Consider the following 20,134-nt stretch of genomic DNA (forward strand, 5'->3'; position numbering starts at 1 on the left):
CGTACGAAGGTTACCTGGCACACACGCACAGCCTCAGCTTCATAAAAAGAGAGAGACACAGTGAGAAAGAGGGGGCGAGAGGGAGGGAGACGCGTTGACAGAAATGTTGAAAAATTATGAAATGAATACAAATATTTGCGGATCAGAGCAAAAAAGAGTCATCGCCATTGAATGTCGCCTTCGATGCGACGACAAAGTGCAAATCAAATGTGATAGATGATCTCAATGCAGAAAAGAAAAATGAAAATAAAACGCAAATAAAATTGGAAAAGCCAGCCGAATGAGAGACAGCTTGAAGCTGAAGCATCTGCAGGTAGCAAAGCTTTTTCTATCAGAGGCTATTACGTTTCACCTATGCAGGCAAGACAAACACAAGTCAAGTGTATAAATTCACATATCCAAATGTCACCAAAGAGAAGTATTAAATATTTACAGCATGATTCATGTTGGGCATTTGCGCTGGCTTAAATGCTTAAGCATATTTCCATGAAAAGTGACAGCGATTTAATTAGCATTAGAATCGGTTTAACTTCTAGTTAATAACTAGCAACTGTTTGATTTCAGTGGAAGTTCCAGATTTATGCTATTTCAATTTATTGTGAATCAACTAAAAAGCTTAAACGTTTTACAACCACGTCAGCTTTAGCCGAGCTAGACTTTTTGTAATCTCCACGTGACGATTTCTAATTGGCTTTAATAGCTGCATTATCTGAGTGTAATATTTATATAAATTATATTAAACTAATATTTTGCTCTCAAATATTTATTAATATTATTTTTTTTATTAATTTTATGCAATTTATTATTATTTTTATAAATTTTTATTTATTAATAATTTCTTATTTACTGTTTTATTATTACTTTTTATTATATTTTATATTTTCTATTTACTTTTTTACTATAAATCAATTTTTACTTATTATTTTTTATATTGCTTAATTTTTTAATTTTCAATAATATTTATTAAACTTTTTTTTTTTATTTAAATTTCTATTTACTTAATAATAATATTTATTAATAAATAATATTTATTAAACTTTTATTTTTATTTAAATTTCTATGTACTTAATAATAATATTTATTAATAAATAATATTTATTAAACTTTTATATTTATTTAAATTTATATTTACTTAAATTTATTTAAATTTTTATTTATTTTATTTTTAGTATCCTTTAAGATTATAACTTTTTATTATATGAAATTTTTTCTTAAACTATTTTATTTTATATTTCATATTAATTTTGCAAAAGTTTCATTGCAAATATCAATAAATAACAACAAACTTATTACAATATTCCACCTTTCCTCAGCCTCTTCAGCCAAAAGCTTTACTTTTTAACTTCTATCAGTTACGGCCTGTTCTAAATACTTTATCAATCTAAAGTTTTTAGTTTCTCGCTTGAGTATTGTCTATTAAAAGTTGTTCCTTTTAGGCGCAAAAACAAAGCATAGCCAAATATGCAAGCAAAACTATTGCGAAGCACTGATTAATGACAAATTGTGCGGCATGCAAACTGCAAAAATGTTTTCTATTTTTTTGTTGTTATTTTTTGTTCTTTTAGACCCAATTCCACTGGCCATCATCCAAGTCATTTAAAGTGCTTGCAGAGCCCACAAAAAAAAGAAAGAAAAGGTTGTTAGTAACTCAGCTCAACCACCTTCTGTGTGGCTACCCGCTGTCTCCCGCGCTCTCACTCTGTCTGCTGCCGCTGTGTGACCCCCTTGAATAGCGCCTCCACATCTTATCCCCCTTTACACCCTGTCTGCCCCCTCGACTCTCTGCCACGTCTTTTTGCCCTTTCTCCTTGTCTGTTGTTGACGCTTCTACCGTTCGCTGGTTTAGTTTTTCTTTTAGCTTACTTTGCGTTCCGCTGCTGCTGCTGCTGTTGTTGTTGTTGTTGCACATTTTATTAACATTTTCATTTAGTTGCATGTGCTCTCTCTCTCTCTCTCTGTCGCTCGCTCGCTCGCTCTCTTCTGCTTTATTTTGCTTTTCATTGCAATTTGTGTTTCTATGCATTTTTGTGTGTGTTTTACATTCGTTTTTCGTGTCGCACCGCCAAAGCCACCCACTGCCCAGCTGCAGCAGCAACATACCGGCAGGGGTGGCCCCCCTCCACCTGCGCTCATGTTGCAACATTGTTGCCACTGTTGCGCTCTTTTGCAGTTTGTTGAAGTTTTCATAATCATTGTCGTCGTCGTCGCAGTCGCAGCCTTTGCTTTAGTTTTTGTTACTGTTTCTATCTGCATTTGTTGTTGTTGTTGCTGTTTTTTTTAAGCTTTCGGCTGGCTCTGTGAGATTTTGCAGCTTGAAAACAATGGCGGGAAAGCGGCTTATTTTCTATGATTTAAATAATGACGAAGACAACAGTCAGCAGCCACCATCATCATCAGCAGCAGCATCATTATGATCCCTGATACAATGGCAGCGAGACATCATTGATATAAGATATAAGTCGGACTAGTTGTTGTTGCTCTTGTTCATAATATAAACATTTATCTTTTGTACTACGTCACTTAGTGTATACGCTCTATTTGTATATATATATATGTATATATATGTATATGTATATGTATATATATATATATATATATATATATATATATATATATCTATTCTGCTAATGTCTGCTAAATTCCTTCTTCTTTTTTGTCTCTTTATAGCAAAATGTTCATTGGCGGCCTCAGCTGGCAGACCAGCCCAGGTAAGTCTTGCCCCACATCTCAAACGAATATTAGAAATTAGTCAAAAGTTGCTAAAATCTTGCAAGCACTCAATTAGCATTACTTTTGCTTATATATGTGTATATATGGGTATATTACAGTTCTATGTTAACCAGATGCCTAAAGCCTATTAGTATATAGGCATATCTATATCAATATCTATAGCTATATACATATATTTATAGCTATATCTGTATCTGTAGCTATATCTATATTTATATCTATCTCTCTATTTGCATAGTGGGAATATCTCTAATGTATTTGCTATCAGTTTATGCAGAAGTCTTGGCGGCTTGGAGTAGGCTAGTTCAGAGTACGAAGGGAACATCCTTATTATTTGGAGCATATTCATAAAATATATGGAAAATAAATAATATGAAATAATGTATGGACTACCCTTAATTAATATCTTTCAAAACACTAAGTCGAGCACACTCGAGATCAAGCCAAATAATGAAAAGAAAAAGGAATAAATAAAATAAAAAATACTTTAAAAATATTTTTAAATTTAAAATAAATGAAAGTTCTACAAATTTGGTTAATTGACTTTACTAATTGTAATTTAAATGCAAAATTTTTTGTTGTTTTAAAATACATAATTCTTATTTAATTATTTTTTTTTGTTTTAGTTTTAACAACAAATTTATCAAATTAAAGTTGTTTGTAATTTGTTATTAATAAATTAGTAAAGTTTGTTTGTTTAAATTTTGTTGAGCTTTTAAAAATTATTTATTTATGTTTATATATTTTTAACTATTTAAATGCTCAATAATTTAAAATAATAATAATTAAAAATGAACTTTATATTTATAGAGTATATGTCAGATATATTTGTTGAGCTACAATTTTTTCAATTCAATTAGTCAATATAGACAGATATATATTTACATAAATATATTTATATATATATATGGATATATGTATATATATATATATATATATATATATAGATGTATGTATAGATATTCATAGAGCAATTTAAATGAGGCAACGAATTGATTCATTATTCAGTTGAGTTGTTTATTTGACGATCGAATACAATGAACGACAACGGGTTTTTGCTTAAATTGAAATTGTAATTGATGAAATGCTTGAGATTTTGCCATGCCGGCGACGTAATTTGACGTCAATTGGCGGCAGACACAGAATGTGCCCAGCTGCACGGGGCAAGCGGCAGCGAGGCAGGGAAGGCGGCGGACCCCCATTATGTGCTGCATAGTTTTCATTAGGCTAATCAAAAGGCGGCTTCACTCTGTGCCACATATATTAACCAAATTTGATGCCCCACTCGAAAGGTTGGCCAAAAAAAGGGCAAGAAGAAGAAGAGAAGCGCAGCGGGCGGAGCAGGAGGCGGAGTAGACAACTGCAAGATGCCTTTTGATGGCCAACTTGGAGTGTTGCAGTCTGTGCTGCCGCCAACACATCCGCCGCCGCATTGCACACACACACACACACACACACACGTGGCTACACACGAGTGTAGCTGCATTGGCCTTTTTTTGTGTTGTTGTCGCCCCGTTTGTGTTTTTGTTTAGCAAAATTGTTGGCTCCGCCCATCATCAGAATGGCACTCGGCATTACGCTAACATATTATAACCTATAGCGCATATCTACACACACACACACACACACATACAGATGCACATATGTATGTGCCGCAATAGTTGAAGAGTCAATGCGGTCTTTGGTTTGTCTCTTTATTTTGGCCGCTTGCAGCTTTTTTTTTGTTGCTCTCATTTTTCTTGCTTTTATTTTTCACGTTTTTTGTACCTGTGCCAAAAAAATTTTCAAATTTTCAAATGGCTTCTTCAATAGTGGCCCCAACTTGAAAATTTTTTTTCAGCCATATGTGTGTGTGTGTGTTAGAGAGAGAATGTGTGTGACTGTGTGTGTGTGTTTTCCCTCTGCTGCCTTTTGTTATCTTTGCCCATTTGGTGTATATATCTCTTCAATCTTTTTCCTTTTAATTTTTATTGTATTTCTAGTTGTTGTTGTAGTTTTTGCTTTTGGCATTCGCTGGTTGGCTGGCTCGTTAAATTAGCCAAAGTCTGAAATATCTTGTGTTAAATTAAAGACTTGCCCAGCGAATGAAAAAAGGGCTGCATTTATCTTAAGTCTGCAGTTGCAGTGTTGTTAAACGGCAGCCGAGTTGCGGCTGGTTTTGAAACGGTCAACAAAAGTGAGCAAACGGTTAATGCGAAACGGTTTTGAGGAAAAACTTATCGAAATTTGAGTTAAGTCTTTGATCGAACGGAAAACGCAAGTAAGTTGTGTAGTAGAGTCCATAAGTGAATCGGTGATAATATGTACGAATCGGTTATAAATCGGTTATGCTTGCGCATTACAATAATACTGCTCGTAACGTCAGCTTTTGAAAATCAGGCTCATCCATAGCAAGACACAGATAGAAGAAAAGACAGAGACTGAGAGAAAGAAACAAATTTGGAATGCAAGCAAAATGAAATGGAGAAAATATTTTTTTTAATATTTAAGTGAAGTAAGGAGCATAAAACGGTTATGAAATGTATGATATGGAATATAAAACATTTATAAGACGGGTATGAAACGGGTTTGAAACGGTTATGAATCGGTTATGAATCGGTTATGAACCGGTTGTGAACCGGTTATAAATCGGTTATGAAACAGAAATCTAATTTTAGTGACAAATGAGTAGCCAGAGTAATTTAAATTTGGTTTTCAAATGCTTAAGTAACTTTTATGCCTTGTTTACAAAACAGTTAGAAACAATTTAGCTTAAAAATCAAGTAGCTGAACCGGTTAAGCGACGATTATGCCTTTGACCACTTCAAGCTCTACACTTTAGACTTTACAGCAGCAGCAACTGTCACTGACTGCGATCATATGCCGTTTGCCGCACAATACACAACTCTAGCTATGCCTATCTTAGCCTTCGACTAGGTGGCTTGAGCCAGAACCTCTTTTAGCTGGGCTGCTTCTGTGGGCCGGCCGGAACAAGCAGCTGAAGGCACGCAGCTCAAGTGGGCAACCACTCGCGCTGCAGCTTATGCTTTTGGATTCTGTTCAGCAGCTATTGCCACTCAAGCACACACCCACACACACACATAGACAAGGATAGAGAAGGAGAGAAAGATGTCTCCCACACAGTAGACACTCGAGAAATGTGCTGACAAAGACCTAATCTAGGGCGTCTATAAACATGCGCCCAGTCTAACTGCAATAGTGGTAGACAGGTCGGCGAACGTGTTGATAGCTAGCGATGATGTCCGCATTGCAGTCAACGTTTGGCCACTCCAAGCGTTATGCTCCCCCAGATTTTTAATGATTGGCACGATTGTCTTAGCTACTTAATGATGTGCACAAGTGGGACAGCATCCACTACTACTCCCCAGTGGCATATACGATAGCTGCCAGTAGGTGCCTTTGCTTTGTGTCATTTTTCGTGTCAACTAGCTGAGTGCACACACTCGCACACACACTTATACATAACTTAATGAACTTCTACGACCTGCCCCGCCTCCAATTTTTTGCCGCCCTGCAGCGTAATTTAATTTTAATTTCGCAAGCAGTTCACTGGAAGTAATTGTATGCATTGAAAATGTATTTGCTGCTATCGCATGGAAAACACTCGACAGCCGGCGCGACTGAGAGACGCAAAGACGAAGGGACTCTCCTACTCAGTCAATTGAAACGCATAATGCGCGCGAAGTCAAAGCGTCAAGGAGAGACTCTTAATGCTCTTTATAAAGGATATTTCAACTTTGATTCATTTTGACTTCATAGAAAAGGTATATATATAGAGCCTTAAGAGATTAGCATTTAGAAGTCTGGTTTCTCCTGCTTAAAGCGTAACTCTTGTTGCTGCAGTTGATGAATTACAACATTGTTAACAAATTAAGCTGGTAAATATCTGAATTCAATATGGTTTATATGGGGCTTACCATGTTTTCTATATGTAAACAACTATATGACGAAAGAGATACAGTGTGAGAGAAGTAAATACTGAGAGAGATAAATAGTGAAAGGCATAGAGAGTGAGAGGGATAAATACCGAAAGTGAGCACGATAGAATCAAAGAAAAAGACAATGAGAGAGATGGAGAGTGAGTTGGATAGAGAGTGAGAGAGGTAAAGTAAAAAAAAGACTCTAGGTGAGATTGGAATTGAGAAAGATAGAGATAGATAGCTAGTGTGAGAGATACAGCAAAAAGCCGCTAGGATTTGAGAGAATTAATGAAAGATATATTCATGTTGAATAATCTTATTTCTCTAACAGTCCTAGTCTCACTTGCTATCTATAAAATTCCCTATCTATCTTACTCTTTAGTTCTCACCATTACTACCTCTTTCACTCTCTATCTCTCTCACTATCTATCTCTCTCTCTCTCTTAGAAAATTGCATTGGCATTTGCCATCAGAGTTTATAATAGCTGTCAAAAGCTTACTGATATATGACTTATATTAATTAACTTTATGTCCAGCAGCTGCTTAGATACTTTCCCTATCTATAAGGTTAATTAAATGCAAACATTTCTGTGGCTAAAGATGAACAATTTCTATCAAGATATATGAAAATATTATGGATACTATAATTGAGTCTTTGATGTACTATATTATGCTCCAATATTTGTTATCTCCAGTCCTTAACATAGATTAAAAATAAAGTTTCAGCATCTACATTGGTCTGCTTTGCAGAAACTCTTTCCAAGTCCATTAAATACAAACTTAATTAAGTAGAAACTTTTGTCTCATGAGCTGAGCAACACACGCGACTGTAGATAATTGTTGTATGTGCTCTGATCACCTCTTGAGGAGCAGGAACAGCAGGAGGGGGAGGAGGAGGATTTTGCTGTTGTGCCGCCGATTTGTGTCAAATTGAAACGAAAATTTGTGAAATACAATACGCTGAAGCAAAAGGCGTAAAAGGCAAATGGCAGAAGCCAGAAGGCAAAAGGCTTCCCGCCTTTTGCTATTTTGGCTGTGCGTTCAACTGAAATACTATTTATATATGCGTTCAGATGCTCAGATACGTTCAGATACATTTGCATCTGCAGCGCAGCAAACAGACGCCCATTACTCATGCAACAAGCAACAACAACAATGAATAGAAGAAGCAGCAGCAGCAACAGCAAATGGAAAATCTATTCACATATCGCTCACATTTCGATGCCGCTTAGCGATAAAGTCGCGCAACTAGACTCAGATACATTTGCAGTTACAGATACACGGCTACAGCTGCACGGCTACGGATACATTGAGCAAATAAATATGCATTCTCTCGATTTACCCGCATCGCGTTGCCAGTTTGTTTTCTTTGTTTTTCCCCCCGCCCTACTTTTGGGGTATTTTATTTTTTGTTATCATGCAAATGAAAGTGGAGACAGTTTGTCAAGCAGCTGCCGTGTTTGCTCAAGGTATTTCCGATTGGATTTCATTTGTTTTCTAAACGATCGAGAGTTCGAAAAGGTAATTGAGAATTGACCTTGTGATTCTTCACACAGTTCGCGATTGGTATCGATCTTTTAGATGTAATCATAGAGGGTAAATCTATAAATATTTTTCTATTAGTGGTTATAAGCGGAGTGAATAGTTAGCGTTAATTATTTTGGAACTATCTCAAATAGTTGCTTACTGTAAGATAAGGCTTAAGAAACTTAAGAGAGAACTCTTAATAAGTTTACTATTTGAAACGGGTATAAACCGATTCAGCCAAACTGACTATTTCTGAGAAATTCATTGATATTTAATTGATTTAAGACTTAAGAAAGCTGAAAGAAAATTCATAAGCTTATTATTTTAAACGGTTATGCACTGATTGAACCTATATAAATATAAATAGGTTTTGAAACGGTTAAATCTTGAAGTTCATTGCTTAGTGATTGATTTGAAACTCAAGACAGCTAAAAGAAAACTCGTAATAATTTGACTATTTAAAATAGTTATGAACAGATTGAACCGAAACGGTTATTTTTTGCAATTCATTGCTCTATGATTAATTTAAGACGCAAGAAAACTTATAGAAAACTCAGAATTAGTTGTTTAACTGAAACGGTTATGAACCGATTGAACCGATATAAATATGAACAGGTTGTGAAACGTTTATATCTTGAATATCATGACATATAAGTAGGTACTATATTTTTAATATTTTAGTTAATATTATTAAAAAACTCAAATAACCGATTCGCTGAATTTTGCTGAAATGGTATAAAATCGGTTATGTGTATACATTATTATATTGTATTGTATTTATATTAAATAAATAAATCTTAGCTCACATCTAAAATTGATATTTTAATTTTTATTTGAATCGGTTTTGAATCGGTTATAAGTTGTAGCAAATATGACTCTCACATAGACAGTTTGAATTTGTATTAGAAATATTTGGCAAGTTAACTTTTCGTTTTGCTAGCATTTCTATTGGGGGCAACGGAAACGGGCAATCGAGCAGTCGGAATTCAATCAGGAAACGAAACGTTGATGAAAATATTTGCGTGACTTTGAACAAAAAATATGAGAGACAGAAAGATAAATCTATGCGTCTAAAAATTGTTGAAATATCCTGGTCGTTATGCGACTAAGCACTTCAGGAAGCAGACAGGTGACAAAAAAAATTAGGGAGAGTCGGACTCGAGCTGAAAAGACAGTGAAAGGCAAGAGTGGTTGGGTGGTTGGCTGGGTGGTTGTCGTAGTCGATTTCCTGATTAATTTATGCAGTCGAGGGCAATGCTGGCAGCCAGTTAACAACAATTTGCCGCAAGCTTCGTTAAAATTGAAAAAATTGTCAATAAAATCAGTGAGCGACTGTCAGTCAGTCACTCTGTCTGTCAGTCAGTCAATCAAATCGTCAGTGAGTCAGTCAGTCAGTGAGGAAGTCGTTGCGTCTATCAGTCAAAAGTTCAGTTAGCTGCTGCTGGCCCAACCTTCACATCACTTTTATCTTTTCCAGCTGCCTTGGAATGTTTCCTGTTTGCCGCACTCAGCCTGCTCCTCGACTGGAGTCGTCCACTTTGCTGTCTGCTGCAGCTGCCAATCTTTGGCCATGTTTTTGCAGCTCGCTTCATTTTCCTTTTGAATGTGATTATCCTAAGGCTGTGGGCAAGCGCATCTTCGCTTTGATAGATGGTCGCCTCGCTGACTCGCTGCCTGACTTGTCTGTCAGCCTGTCGGCGCTGCCTGTCTATCCTTTGGCTCTGCTGCCTTTTGCATTGCATTTAATGTCCTGCACTTGTCCAAGTGGCTAGCAGCAGCAGCAGCTGCTGCTGCTGGCTCCTTGTTCGCTGTTTTGTTGACTTTGGCACGAGTTTGGTTAAAAAGTTCACACATGCCGCAAGGGCCCGCCCCCTCCAGACGCACATACATATGCATATATCGTTTTTCCCATGTGTGTGTGTGTGCGTGTCCCGGTCATGTTGTTGCGCCTTTGGCGTTTGCCTCCTTCTTGTTTTTATAACCTTTGCTTAGACAGAGGCCAGCGAGGGTATAAGAAAGGCTTTGTTGCGGGCATATAGGCTGCCATATGCAAGTTGTGTTGTGTTCTGTTTATAATCAGCCATAAGGATATGTCTTTATATTCCTTAAAGCTAGCTTGCAAGTTTTCATCATCGTTCATTAATTTACTTTGCCATATATTAACCAAGATTACAACCATATATTGTACATGTTTCAGGATTGTTTCCCCTCACTTTAAATTTTTCAAAGGGAAACTCAAAGTCGTGCAGTCTCTAGCTAAACTAAACTATATTCAGATTGATTGAATCAAGCCACCACAGCTACAAACTATTCACTGGGTATCTAACGGTCGTGCAGCTTGTTGTTTCATCAATAAGCTTAGTCACATTCATATGTTTCTGATGAGCTGCAACTTGCTTCTTCATAACTTTCATTTATCTACAGGGTGTCTGCTAGTCGTTCAGCTTGCAACTAGACTTTCCTGCTTGACTTTTCTGTTATTTTGTTGTTTCGCAGAGTCTTCTTGATGGTGTGTTGGCTTTCAACTTTAGGGGCCGTTTGTCTCCGGTGCGGTGTTTGAATATTTACATAAGGGACACAGCAGAGACACACACACACCCACACACCCACACACCCACACACCCACACACCCACACACGCTTGCATTAAATGGTTTTGGTGCTGGGCAACAATTAATTAACTTGTACGAGTATCAAACGTCGTCGTCGTCATAGCCTTTGGTGGCGTTTAGCAATTTGAAAGCTGTGGTGCGGGAGCCCAAATGCAACTAACGTAAATTTTAAATTAATAAGCATTGCGCATACGGCCCGAGGTGCTGGGCGCGGGTGCAGGACACAAGTCGGAGCGCAGCTCGATTGCAGCCGCATGTGGCGCTTGTCATATGCCATTATCCTGGAGTGTTTAGTCGGGCCCAACTAATAGACAATTTTTTGGCAACCGAAAAATGGTATAAACGTGCCGCAGGACGACAGCACAAACTATGTCGTGGCGGAACGAGGGGCGGGCGAGCCGGTGGGCGTGCCAGTAGGTTGGATTCTCGTGATGTTGCCAAGGATACGGCCGTGTGCAGCGGAAGCATTTAAATTAAGGACGACACATTAAAATTATGCAATAGCAACAGTCATTATTATGAGAGAGGGAGATGCCCAGGAAGAGCAAGTAAATTGTTGTTAGAGAGAGAGAGCGAGAGAGGGAGGGAGGGGGTGAGTGGCGGGTAGCTGCATGCTGAGCAAATTGTAGTTAAACTTTAAGCAGCTACGAGAAAGGACGTTTTTTGGTAGTCTACAAAAGCGGTTTAATGAGCGCTGTGAATGTCAACACCCCAGCGGCTTCAATATATAACAAAAAGCCGGTCTGCGGAGAGGGTGGCTGGTTGGGTGGTTGGAAAGTCATAAGTCGCAAGCGCAGACTAAAAACTAAAATAGGCAAAGCAGAAGAGCAAATATGAAGGCTCAGGAAGAGGCAGAGGCACAGGCACAGGCACAGGCACAGTCACAGGAGCCACTCGCCGTTACAAAAGCCAGCGGCAGTATAGCTAAAGCTGCCTTGTCTGCCACACACATCCACCCACACACACACATGCATGGCATTGGCGCTGGGGATTTCGGGTGTAGCCAGTGGCACCCAACCGGGTTATCGACTTTATGTGTTTGTTGTTTTTTCGTACCCAGGCGCCGTTTCCTTGTCTTTTGGGGCCCCTTTTCAATTGCAGACGTTGCTGCTGCTGCCTGTTATTGCCAGCGGTTGCTGCCTGTTGGCTGTTGCCTCCATTTGTAGGTGCATTGATTTGCTACAAGCTATTCTCTTTTTATTTATTTTTTTGGCTAGTTTGAGATTTTGGAGTAACTATTAAGAAAGTCTAGTTTTGGAACTTGATTACAGCTGCCTTAACAATTTGCGATAACTTCAAGTTCTATTAGTAGTTCTTAATGCCATTAACTTAATTGAAGTTGCGTGCGTAGAGGTAAGGCCAACCTCGGTTACTATGCAAGATTCTTACTAGATTATCCGAAGATTTTTGCATATGATAATTTTTGAAGCATGATTTGCTCAACTCTGCTAAGGCTTGCTGTTAATCTTAATATTTGACTGCAAAAGTAAAAGCTTCTAGATCTTTAATTTCATTGGTGTTGTTCAATGGCGCTGTTAAACTCAATTAGATATCATAACATAGAGTATTGATATGCTCATATTACGAAGTCTTCACCTAACGGTGGCTGTTAAGCTTTTCTAAATAGCAGATACTTCAAGCTTAGGCCTGTGAGCTTTGCCTGGCACTGTTAAGTAGTGCAGTTAAACCAGCCTTAAAACATTAGCAGAATTGCAATACTTTAATTATCGCTCTATAGGCTCAGCCTACCCAGTTACTGTTAAGCTTCTCTGCTAACTCCAGCTCATGAACAGAGGTAGAGTTAACAGAAGCCAAGCTCGGTTTAGCCTTACGCTTAAGCTAACATTGTTATGTTAACTTCTCATGTTGATCCTTCCTACTGATCTTTGCGTTTCTTTTCGATAACATTTATCGATTTTCACTCTATTATCAAATAATATCCGGCACATTTGCTGCACGTTTTTCATTTGATGTGTCTCGCTTTTTATTTAATAGTACAACTAAAAATGTCAGACGTCGCATTTAAGAGTTGACAAAAAAATGTATCACCCAACATGGAGAGCAGTGTGCGATTCAGTTGCAGTTGTGCCACCTGGCAGGTAGTTGAGTTTAGTCTGCTTTTGTGGCTTTGCCCATGTTGCACTTGAGGCAAAGCCTCCTCCACGCCACGCTACTTAGTTGCTGGCTTATCAGCGCCTTCTTCTTTGCCGAACCGAACTTCGACAACAACTTAGCCTTCATTGCTTCCAGTTGGTTGCGCGACTCGGGGACTCGGCTTGTGAGTGCGGAGACGGCAGTTGCCGCTGGCTGTTGTCACCAGGGAACAGGCCACCGGGAGAGGCGGAACAGACAGACAGACGGACAGACAGACGGACAGACAGAGACAGACACAGAACTGTGTGCCTTAGTCGCGCTTCCGTTTGCAGTGAGTCAAATATATTGCCAACTTCCTGCAGCACCGGCTAGTCAGGAACCCCGGCCACAGCCACCTTCTTGATAGGCTTTTTGTCGACGACAACTGCGACGACGACGACGACAACCATAACAAAAAATGCAGTTAGAACTACTTGAGGCTAGAGTTGAACTTAAATATACCACGCATCCGAGCTGTATGTGGGAAGATCAAATATTGAGATAGCTTAGAGAACAGTCATAATCAGCTTTAAGTTGTTAAATACTACAAACGTTATCGCTGACAGCATAGCCCCAAAAGCTATACTATATGAATTATATCAGTATTTCGTTCATTGTTAGAGTACATTTTTTTTAAATTTTATTTTATTAAGTGTTGAACTTTAGAGTAAATGAAATGAGTTTTGTTCTTCATGCTTCATTTAATAGTTGGAGAGTTTCGTTAGAATACAGATATCCATAATAGGCATTTCTTAAGCTTAAATTTGTATATGATATCATTGTTATCGATAGTCTATCTTAGCTTAAACTCTATTTAGAATTTTAAATTATATTTATCGGTTATTGCAATAATTTCGCGCTCAGTTAAAGTTATCAAATGTTATATGTTATCGATAGTTCCCAATGCTTAATGTCTTCTTTAAATTTATCGATGTTATCGATAGACAGAAATTGCTTTATTTGCCTTAATAAATAGTTTTAAAAATATAAACTCTATACACAATATCGATATACATGTTTTCTATCGATAATTTCGATAGATCAGCTGTCGTACTCATCTTAAGACTAAGCATAAGTTAGAGTATTATTTATATTTAATAATGCTTTAAGGTCGTGCTCAGAAAACTAAGCTGAACCGTAAAGCTTTAATAAATTGCCTTTTGAAACTTTATATCGATTATAAAAATCATCGCCAGCATGTGCTTCTGATATTGCTTATATAGCCGACATAGCAAATGTTTACAGGGTATTTTAAATATACTAAAAATTCTAGAGCCGGCTCTCGACATCGATTAAGTTATTACGAAATGTGCGCTACGTGCAGCGTCTTCTACACACACACACAAGCTCAAGTTGCGCCTATGCACACACACACACACACGCACACATACACGCATACACACACAATCAGATTTGTCTGTGTGTGGCTGAGTTTCATTCCTGCTGCCTGCCACCCGCATGGCACACAGGACTCACGTAATTTTTGCCTTAGCCTTAAACTGGGTCACAAATTTTCGTACTCGTTCGCTTTGCATAACCAAAAAATTGTTGTATCGCTGCAGACAATTCTTGTTTACCTGCCACCTGCACACCGCTCGCCCACCTTGCTGCTGCCCCTCATTGTTGTTGTTGTTCTTGTCTGGGTTTTGTTATTATGTCAGCTGAGCTGCCTGATTGACACGCGTGCATATTTTCGAGCTTCTGTCTGAATGTCTCGCTGTCTGTCTGTCTGAGTGGAGGGTGGGTTGGGCTGGGTTTGGCTTGGGTGGCGAGGTCAAGTCAAAGAGTGTCACAACATGTCTGCTCCGGTGCACACACACACATACACACACACGTATGAAATGAGAGAGTAACATGCACTGCAATTCACAGTTAGACAGAGACACGCGCCTGCTGACGGTGTTGTTTACATATAAAAGTTGCATGACCCCGCCAACTGCAGCAGTGGCAACAACAACAGCAACAGCAACAACTAACTGTGTTGTCTGTTTACGAAGTTGCCACTGGCAGCAACAACAACAATAAGAGTGACAGCAACAGTCAGCAGACGTTGCAACTTCACAGCTGTTAAAGCAGTCTGTTAACTTAACAGCTGTCACATCAACGGCTCTCGCTCGCTCTCTTAAGCACGCGCGCTCTTTGTCGTTGAGCGTTCTCTCTCTCTTAGTTTACTTGCTCGCACACACGTGCGAAGCTTTCGCCAAAGCGCTTTTCATTCATAAAAATGGCCGTCAAGCTTTTTGCTTGCTTGCCGGCTGTTGCACAAAAGCGACGCTAGTTGGCGCCACTGTGCCGCTAAAAAATTCAGCTGGCGTCAGTCGAAATGCAAGCAAAAAAATTAAAATATATGAAAAAAAAAGAAACTAAAATGGCAGAAGGAAAATGAAAAACGTATTGCAATGTGTCTTGTGTCCTGCATCCTGGAGCCGTGTCCCATGGACACATCCTGACGATACTCATGTCCGCCCCTAATGTCAGCGCTTGTTTTGATGCAAGCTCACGCGCCGTAAACAACTTATTATCATTGCCTTTGGCCTCTTTCCCCTTTCCGCACCACCGCTCCACCTCTCTCATCGCATCACTTCGTTTTTTTTTGGTGTGGCCAAATTTGTTGGCTGCCTTTCAAGTTGCATTGAGAGCAAATACTGCACACATACGCCCCAGCGGAAACGCAACGCAGACATTTGCAACGCTTTTTATTTGAATACCCTGTAACTATGGAAAGTGGCTAGGTAGAGGAGGGTATGATAGGTATGTTTTGTTCAACACATAGAGTGGAGTAGAGTGGAGTAGTCTCTACAATATCAGAGAAGTTTTGATTTTTACTACTTCGATAATTATCGATAACAAGCTTGATCATACATAAGATATAAATGTATAAATTCTTGATAAGGCTGTTTGTTCACTGTTTTTCAGAATTATACAATCTTAGTAGACGAATGTCAGTTCGTATGTTAAGTTTATTAATGCAGTACTTCAAAATCGATAACAAGCGATAACCCGCATGAGCAAAAATCGACCTATTAACCAGATATATATGCTTGATGGAACTTTAAGGTACTTTCGTATATTCAGCACTTGAGAATGTCATTCACAGGTTATGTATACGGAACTGTTGCTGCAAAATCGATAACTTTCAATAAGTAGCTTGAAAAAAAGTTGCCCATAAAACTTTGATATTTGCCTCAATGACGCTTTAAGCTAGTTTTACAGTTGAAATTTACAGCTGGCGGATGTATTTCCTTTCAATTCTTCAAAATCGATAACTATCGATAGCCAATTTGTGTCAAATAAGCTCAAATACCAAAGATATGCCTAATTAGGCTAAGAGCTAGTTGCTCGATGACTGCAGGGTATCAGCAAGTCTCGCATATGCTCCACTTTAGTGCTTTGAGTCATCTTTTTTTGTTACCTTTCGCGTCGCCAATCTGCAACGCCTGATCAGGCCAAAAAGTAGCTTAAGTGGCACCGTCCCGGCTTCTGGGCAAACAAGCGCAAACGCCCCTAAAAAAACAACTGCAAAAACTGCAAGAAAAAAGTGAAAAAAAAAATCCATCATGCCGCGTGCCAAGTTTCAAATTTCACGAATTGCATTTCATGAGAGAGCGAATGATGTGCCACGCCCCCAAAGCTGGCAAACTTTTATCTCTGTTTTGGGAAATGTTTTATTTGCGCTTGTCTAAGCCGACCACCCAACCACCTTGGGCACCCACTCCCTGTGCTATAAATCATAAATACACTCACATTTCATTTGAAATAATTTGTGGCATATTGGCAATTATTCATTCTTGTTGTTGTTGTTGTTGTTGTTGTTGTTGTTGTTGTTGCGCTGGCAGCTCCTTTTGAGCTCTTTGCAACGCCAGCCGAGCTTAAGTGCGACGAATTCTCTTTTTTTTTTGCTTTGTTCTGATGTGGATTTTGTTGCGGATTTGTTGTTGGCTTCGGTTTATCTTTTAGCAGAGCGCAAAAAAAAGTCTGCGGTGACATCGCATAAAAGGTGTAGGACCATAAAAAGGAGGAGAGAAATGCTTGCAGGCAGCGCAACCTTAGCGTCCTGGAAGATTTGCAGGTGTGGGCGCTTTTAGAGAGCATTGAAGCAAAAGCTGATTTAGTGTCGGAGCTGCTGATAAGCAGCAGCAGCCACAGCAGCCGCAGCAGCAGAGCCAAAAACATGAATATTATGTAATACGACTTCGCTTGTCTGTGAATGCATTTATTATGTTTGCCATGTAGCGAAAATCGTAAACAGATCGAGAATTTATGTGCGAGCGGAGCAACTATTAAGATACGTTGAGAGCGCTGTGAGTTTGCCTAAAAAGCATTATTGAAGAATTAGTGCCTGGAATTAAAAACAAAGTGATTAGCACAAGACATAAGCAGAGACTCGACGCAAGGTAGCTTATAGTAATTATATTGATATAACCATGCATATTTTATTTTATTATTATATTAATATAAGCAAGCATATTTATGCTTAGCCTTTATATATACTAGTTAACTAGACAACTTCATTTTAGCTTTGAGGCAGCCTTAATGATAATATCATTATATTTGATACATTTATTCATTTTTTAAATGCATATTTTAAGCTTTAATGAAGTTACTTAAATACTATTGCTTCTGTCTCAAATATATTCAAATAGAGGCTGTAAATTCCTAGAGACACATTTTTCTAGGTTTGCAACCAAAGAATCATCCAAATTAATTAAAAATATTTTAATATTAATTTTCGTTTCATAGCAGTGTCAAAATTTATCATCTAATTGTCAAATTTTTACTGCTCAGTCGCATTTCTATTATCATGAACACAGCTGTATATACAAACCCTTCGATAGTTTTTTTTGTGAAATTTTATAACTAAAGCTTAAAATCTTGTTTTTAGAACTCAATTGTTGGGCTTAAACGCATAGTTACTCGTTAAATAAATAATAATAATAATAAAAAGTAAATAAAATTATTACTATTACTATTATTACTATGCGATTCTCATAAATTAAATTGAGCCCAAAAACTTGCCTCTGCAAACGAAGTTATGAGTAAGACCTTACTATGCAATTCTCATTTATTAAAATGGCTAGCTCAACCAGCCCAAAAACTAGCCTCGGCCACATGCTGCATAGCTTTTTAAGTAAACAAAATTATAAGTAAGACCTTGCTATGCGATTCTCATTTGTTAAAATCTCAGAGCTAGCTTTTCAGCTGACTTCGCCCTCCAAAACTTTCTTCTAATCTTATACAGCTAAATTAATGCTATATAAATTTTGCTGAACTCGTTTCATTTGCGCGCAGTTCACTAAGCTTATTTTATGAACTAGTTCAATTTGGAGTTTTAAAAATACATTTTCGTAAGCAGCTCAATCGATAAAAATCCGAATGAACTGTCCAATAGATTGACTTTAATTTATGTTAAATTCAATTGCTAACACACACACTCACACACACACACACATTCACACACACACACACACATATAGCAAATCCCGCTTATCCCGCAATTGCCACAATTCGCATGCAAATCGATGCGATGTAACGAAATGCGAGTGGCAGGAGCAATTTGGGAGAAGTGCGAAAAAACTATGAGTCAAAAATACGAATAAAAAAAGGAAAAAAGAATTGATTCGATTAACCTATTCAGCTGCAGCTGCAACACAAAAAAGAAGAAGAGAAATGAAAAATTTGTAAAGCGTCGTAAAGTTCAGGCGAACCCAATCAAAAGGCAGCAACAACAGCCACAGCAACTGCTGCTGCTGGCAGCTTAATTGAGCTTAGTGGGCGTGGCTGCACGCCCACACCCACAGCCAGTCTATTGAATTGGCTTGAATGGCAGGTGCTAATGTATCTGGGCAAATGTATCTTTCAAATGCTCGCCAATGAATTGCAATGAAAGCTAATTTGCCAATTGCTGACGCACAGTCTACCCCCCCCCCTTCTGCCACTGGCCCGCCCCACCCCCTCGCTGCCTGGCACAATTGAGCTGCATTCTGAATCAGTTGCCAAAGTGTGATTAAATGTGTTTTCAGCTTTTGTTGCGTGTTTCTCTCGTCTCCATTTTTTTTCGTTGTTGTGCTCAAAAGCGAAATAGATATAGCAACATCTGCACATGCGACATTAGACAAGAAGACAACAGAGCGGCGGACAAAGCAACACGAACATTGCCTAAACTCCCTTTAGCTCCCCTTTTTAACTTCAGTCCGCCACTCGCTGAGGCCCACTCAAGGCTTTTGTATTTTCTATTTATTTTTTTCTTTCTGCTGAGTTGCTAAAAAACTTCTTTTGCGGTCTAAGCAGTGGGCTCGCTTTCTCTCCCTCCCTCTCTCTCGCTCGCTCTGTGTGGGTGTGGGTGGCTGCCCAACAACAACAACAACAACAACCCCCAATGAAAGTGAAAGAAAAAAATCTGTTTGCATATTACACAGCCGCAGCAGCAGCGGCAGCCACCGCATGTGGCAGAGGCTAGCTGTTGGCTGCTGGCGTTGCCTGTGCGGCTATGCTTCCAGCTGCGCACGCTAGGTGTCGCCAGCGTGCAGCGCGTTCGAGCATCTTCAAAGTTGAAGTAATGCGGCCTCAAGTGGCAGACGATGCCATCAGCAGCAGTCGCGTTGATCGTCCTTGTGGCGCTGCATGAAGCCTGTGAATATGTGTGTAAGTGTGTGTGCGGCTGTGTGTGTGTGTGTATTTGTGGCTGCCATTTAAAATTGCTTGGCTTTGGCGCTTGTCCTCACCTGTGTTATGTTTTGAATGAACGCCTGCGTCTTTTATCTTTTCATAAATTTTTTTTTATATATTTGGTTTTTTTCTTTGCTTTTCGCTTTTGTTGTTGCGCCGCCCAACAACCTGCTGCCACTTACAATCACTTTTATTTCGCGGCGCGTTTCCTGTGCCACGCCTCCTTGCCTCCCTGCCCCCTGCGTCAGCTACAGCTACAACTTTTTTCTTGCAGCCGCATTTTAATGCTCAACAAAATTTGAATTGAATTTGCCGACAGGCCGCGCGGATGCGTTGCTCCAGCGAGCTTGCTGCTTTCTGTTTTCCTTTTTTTTTTGTTCCTTTCGTTTTTTCAGCTCTTCTTTTCTTCTGCTTGATATTTTCCTTCTTTTTATTTCCAATTTGCATCTTGGCTGCCTTCAATTTGGCGCCTCCCCTGCCGCCCAAAAACTGGCAGCTGCAGGCGCCAACTTCAACTTCCAACTTCTAGCGAAAACTACAGGTAAAG

The 20,134-nt window shown here is 38.8% G+C and overlaps 1 protein-coding gene across 6 annotated transcripts in view; it reads left to right on the top strand.

The window, feature by feature from the left end:
- LOC111602934 (RNA-binding protein Musashi homolog Rbp6) overlaps window positions 1-20,134 on the top strand; it is a 201,522-nt gene that overhangs the window by 20,548 nt on the left and 160,840 nt on the right. For all 6 annotated transcript variants that reach the window (XM_023320284.2, XM_023320287.2, XM_023320286.2 and 3 more), the window contains exon 3: window positions 2,668-2,708. In XM_023320284.2, the coding sequence (XP_023176052.2) occupies window positions 2,668-2,708 (41 nt within the window). The remainder of the gene's footprint in view (window positions 1-2,667; window positions 2,709-20,134) is intronic.

The sequence above is a fragment of the Drosophila hydei genome, unplaced genomic scaffold (assembly GCF_003285905.1).
Source record: "Drosophila hydei strain 15085-1641.00,03,60 unplaced genomic scaffold, DhydRS2 tig00008128-arrow-arrow-pilon, whole genome shotgun sequence".
Taxonomy (NCBI): domain Eukaryota; kingdom Metazoa; phylum Arthropoda; class Insecta; order Diptera; family Drosophilidae; genus Drosophila; species Drosophila hydei.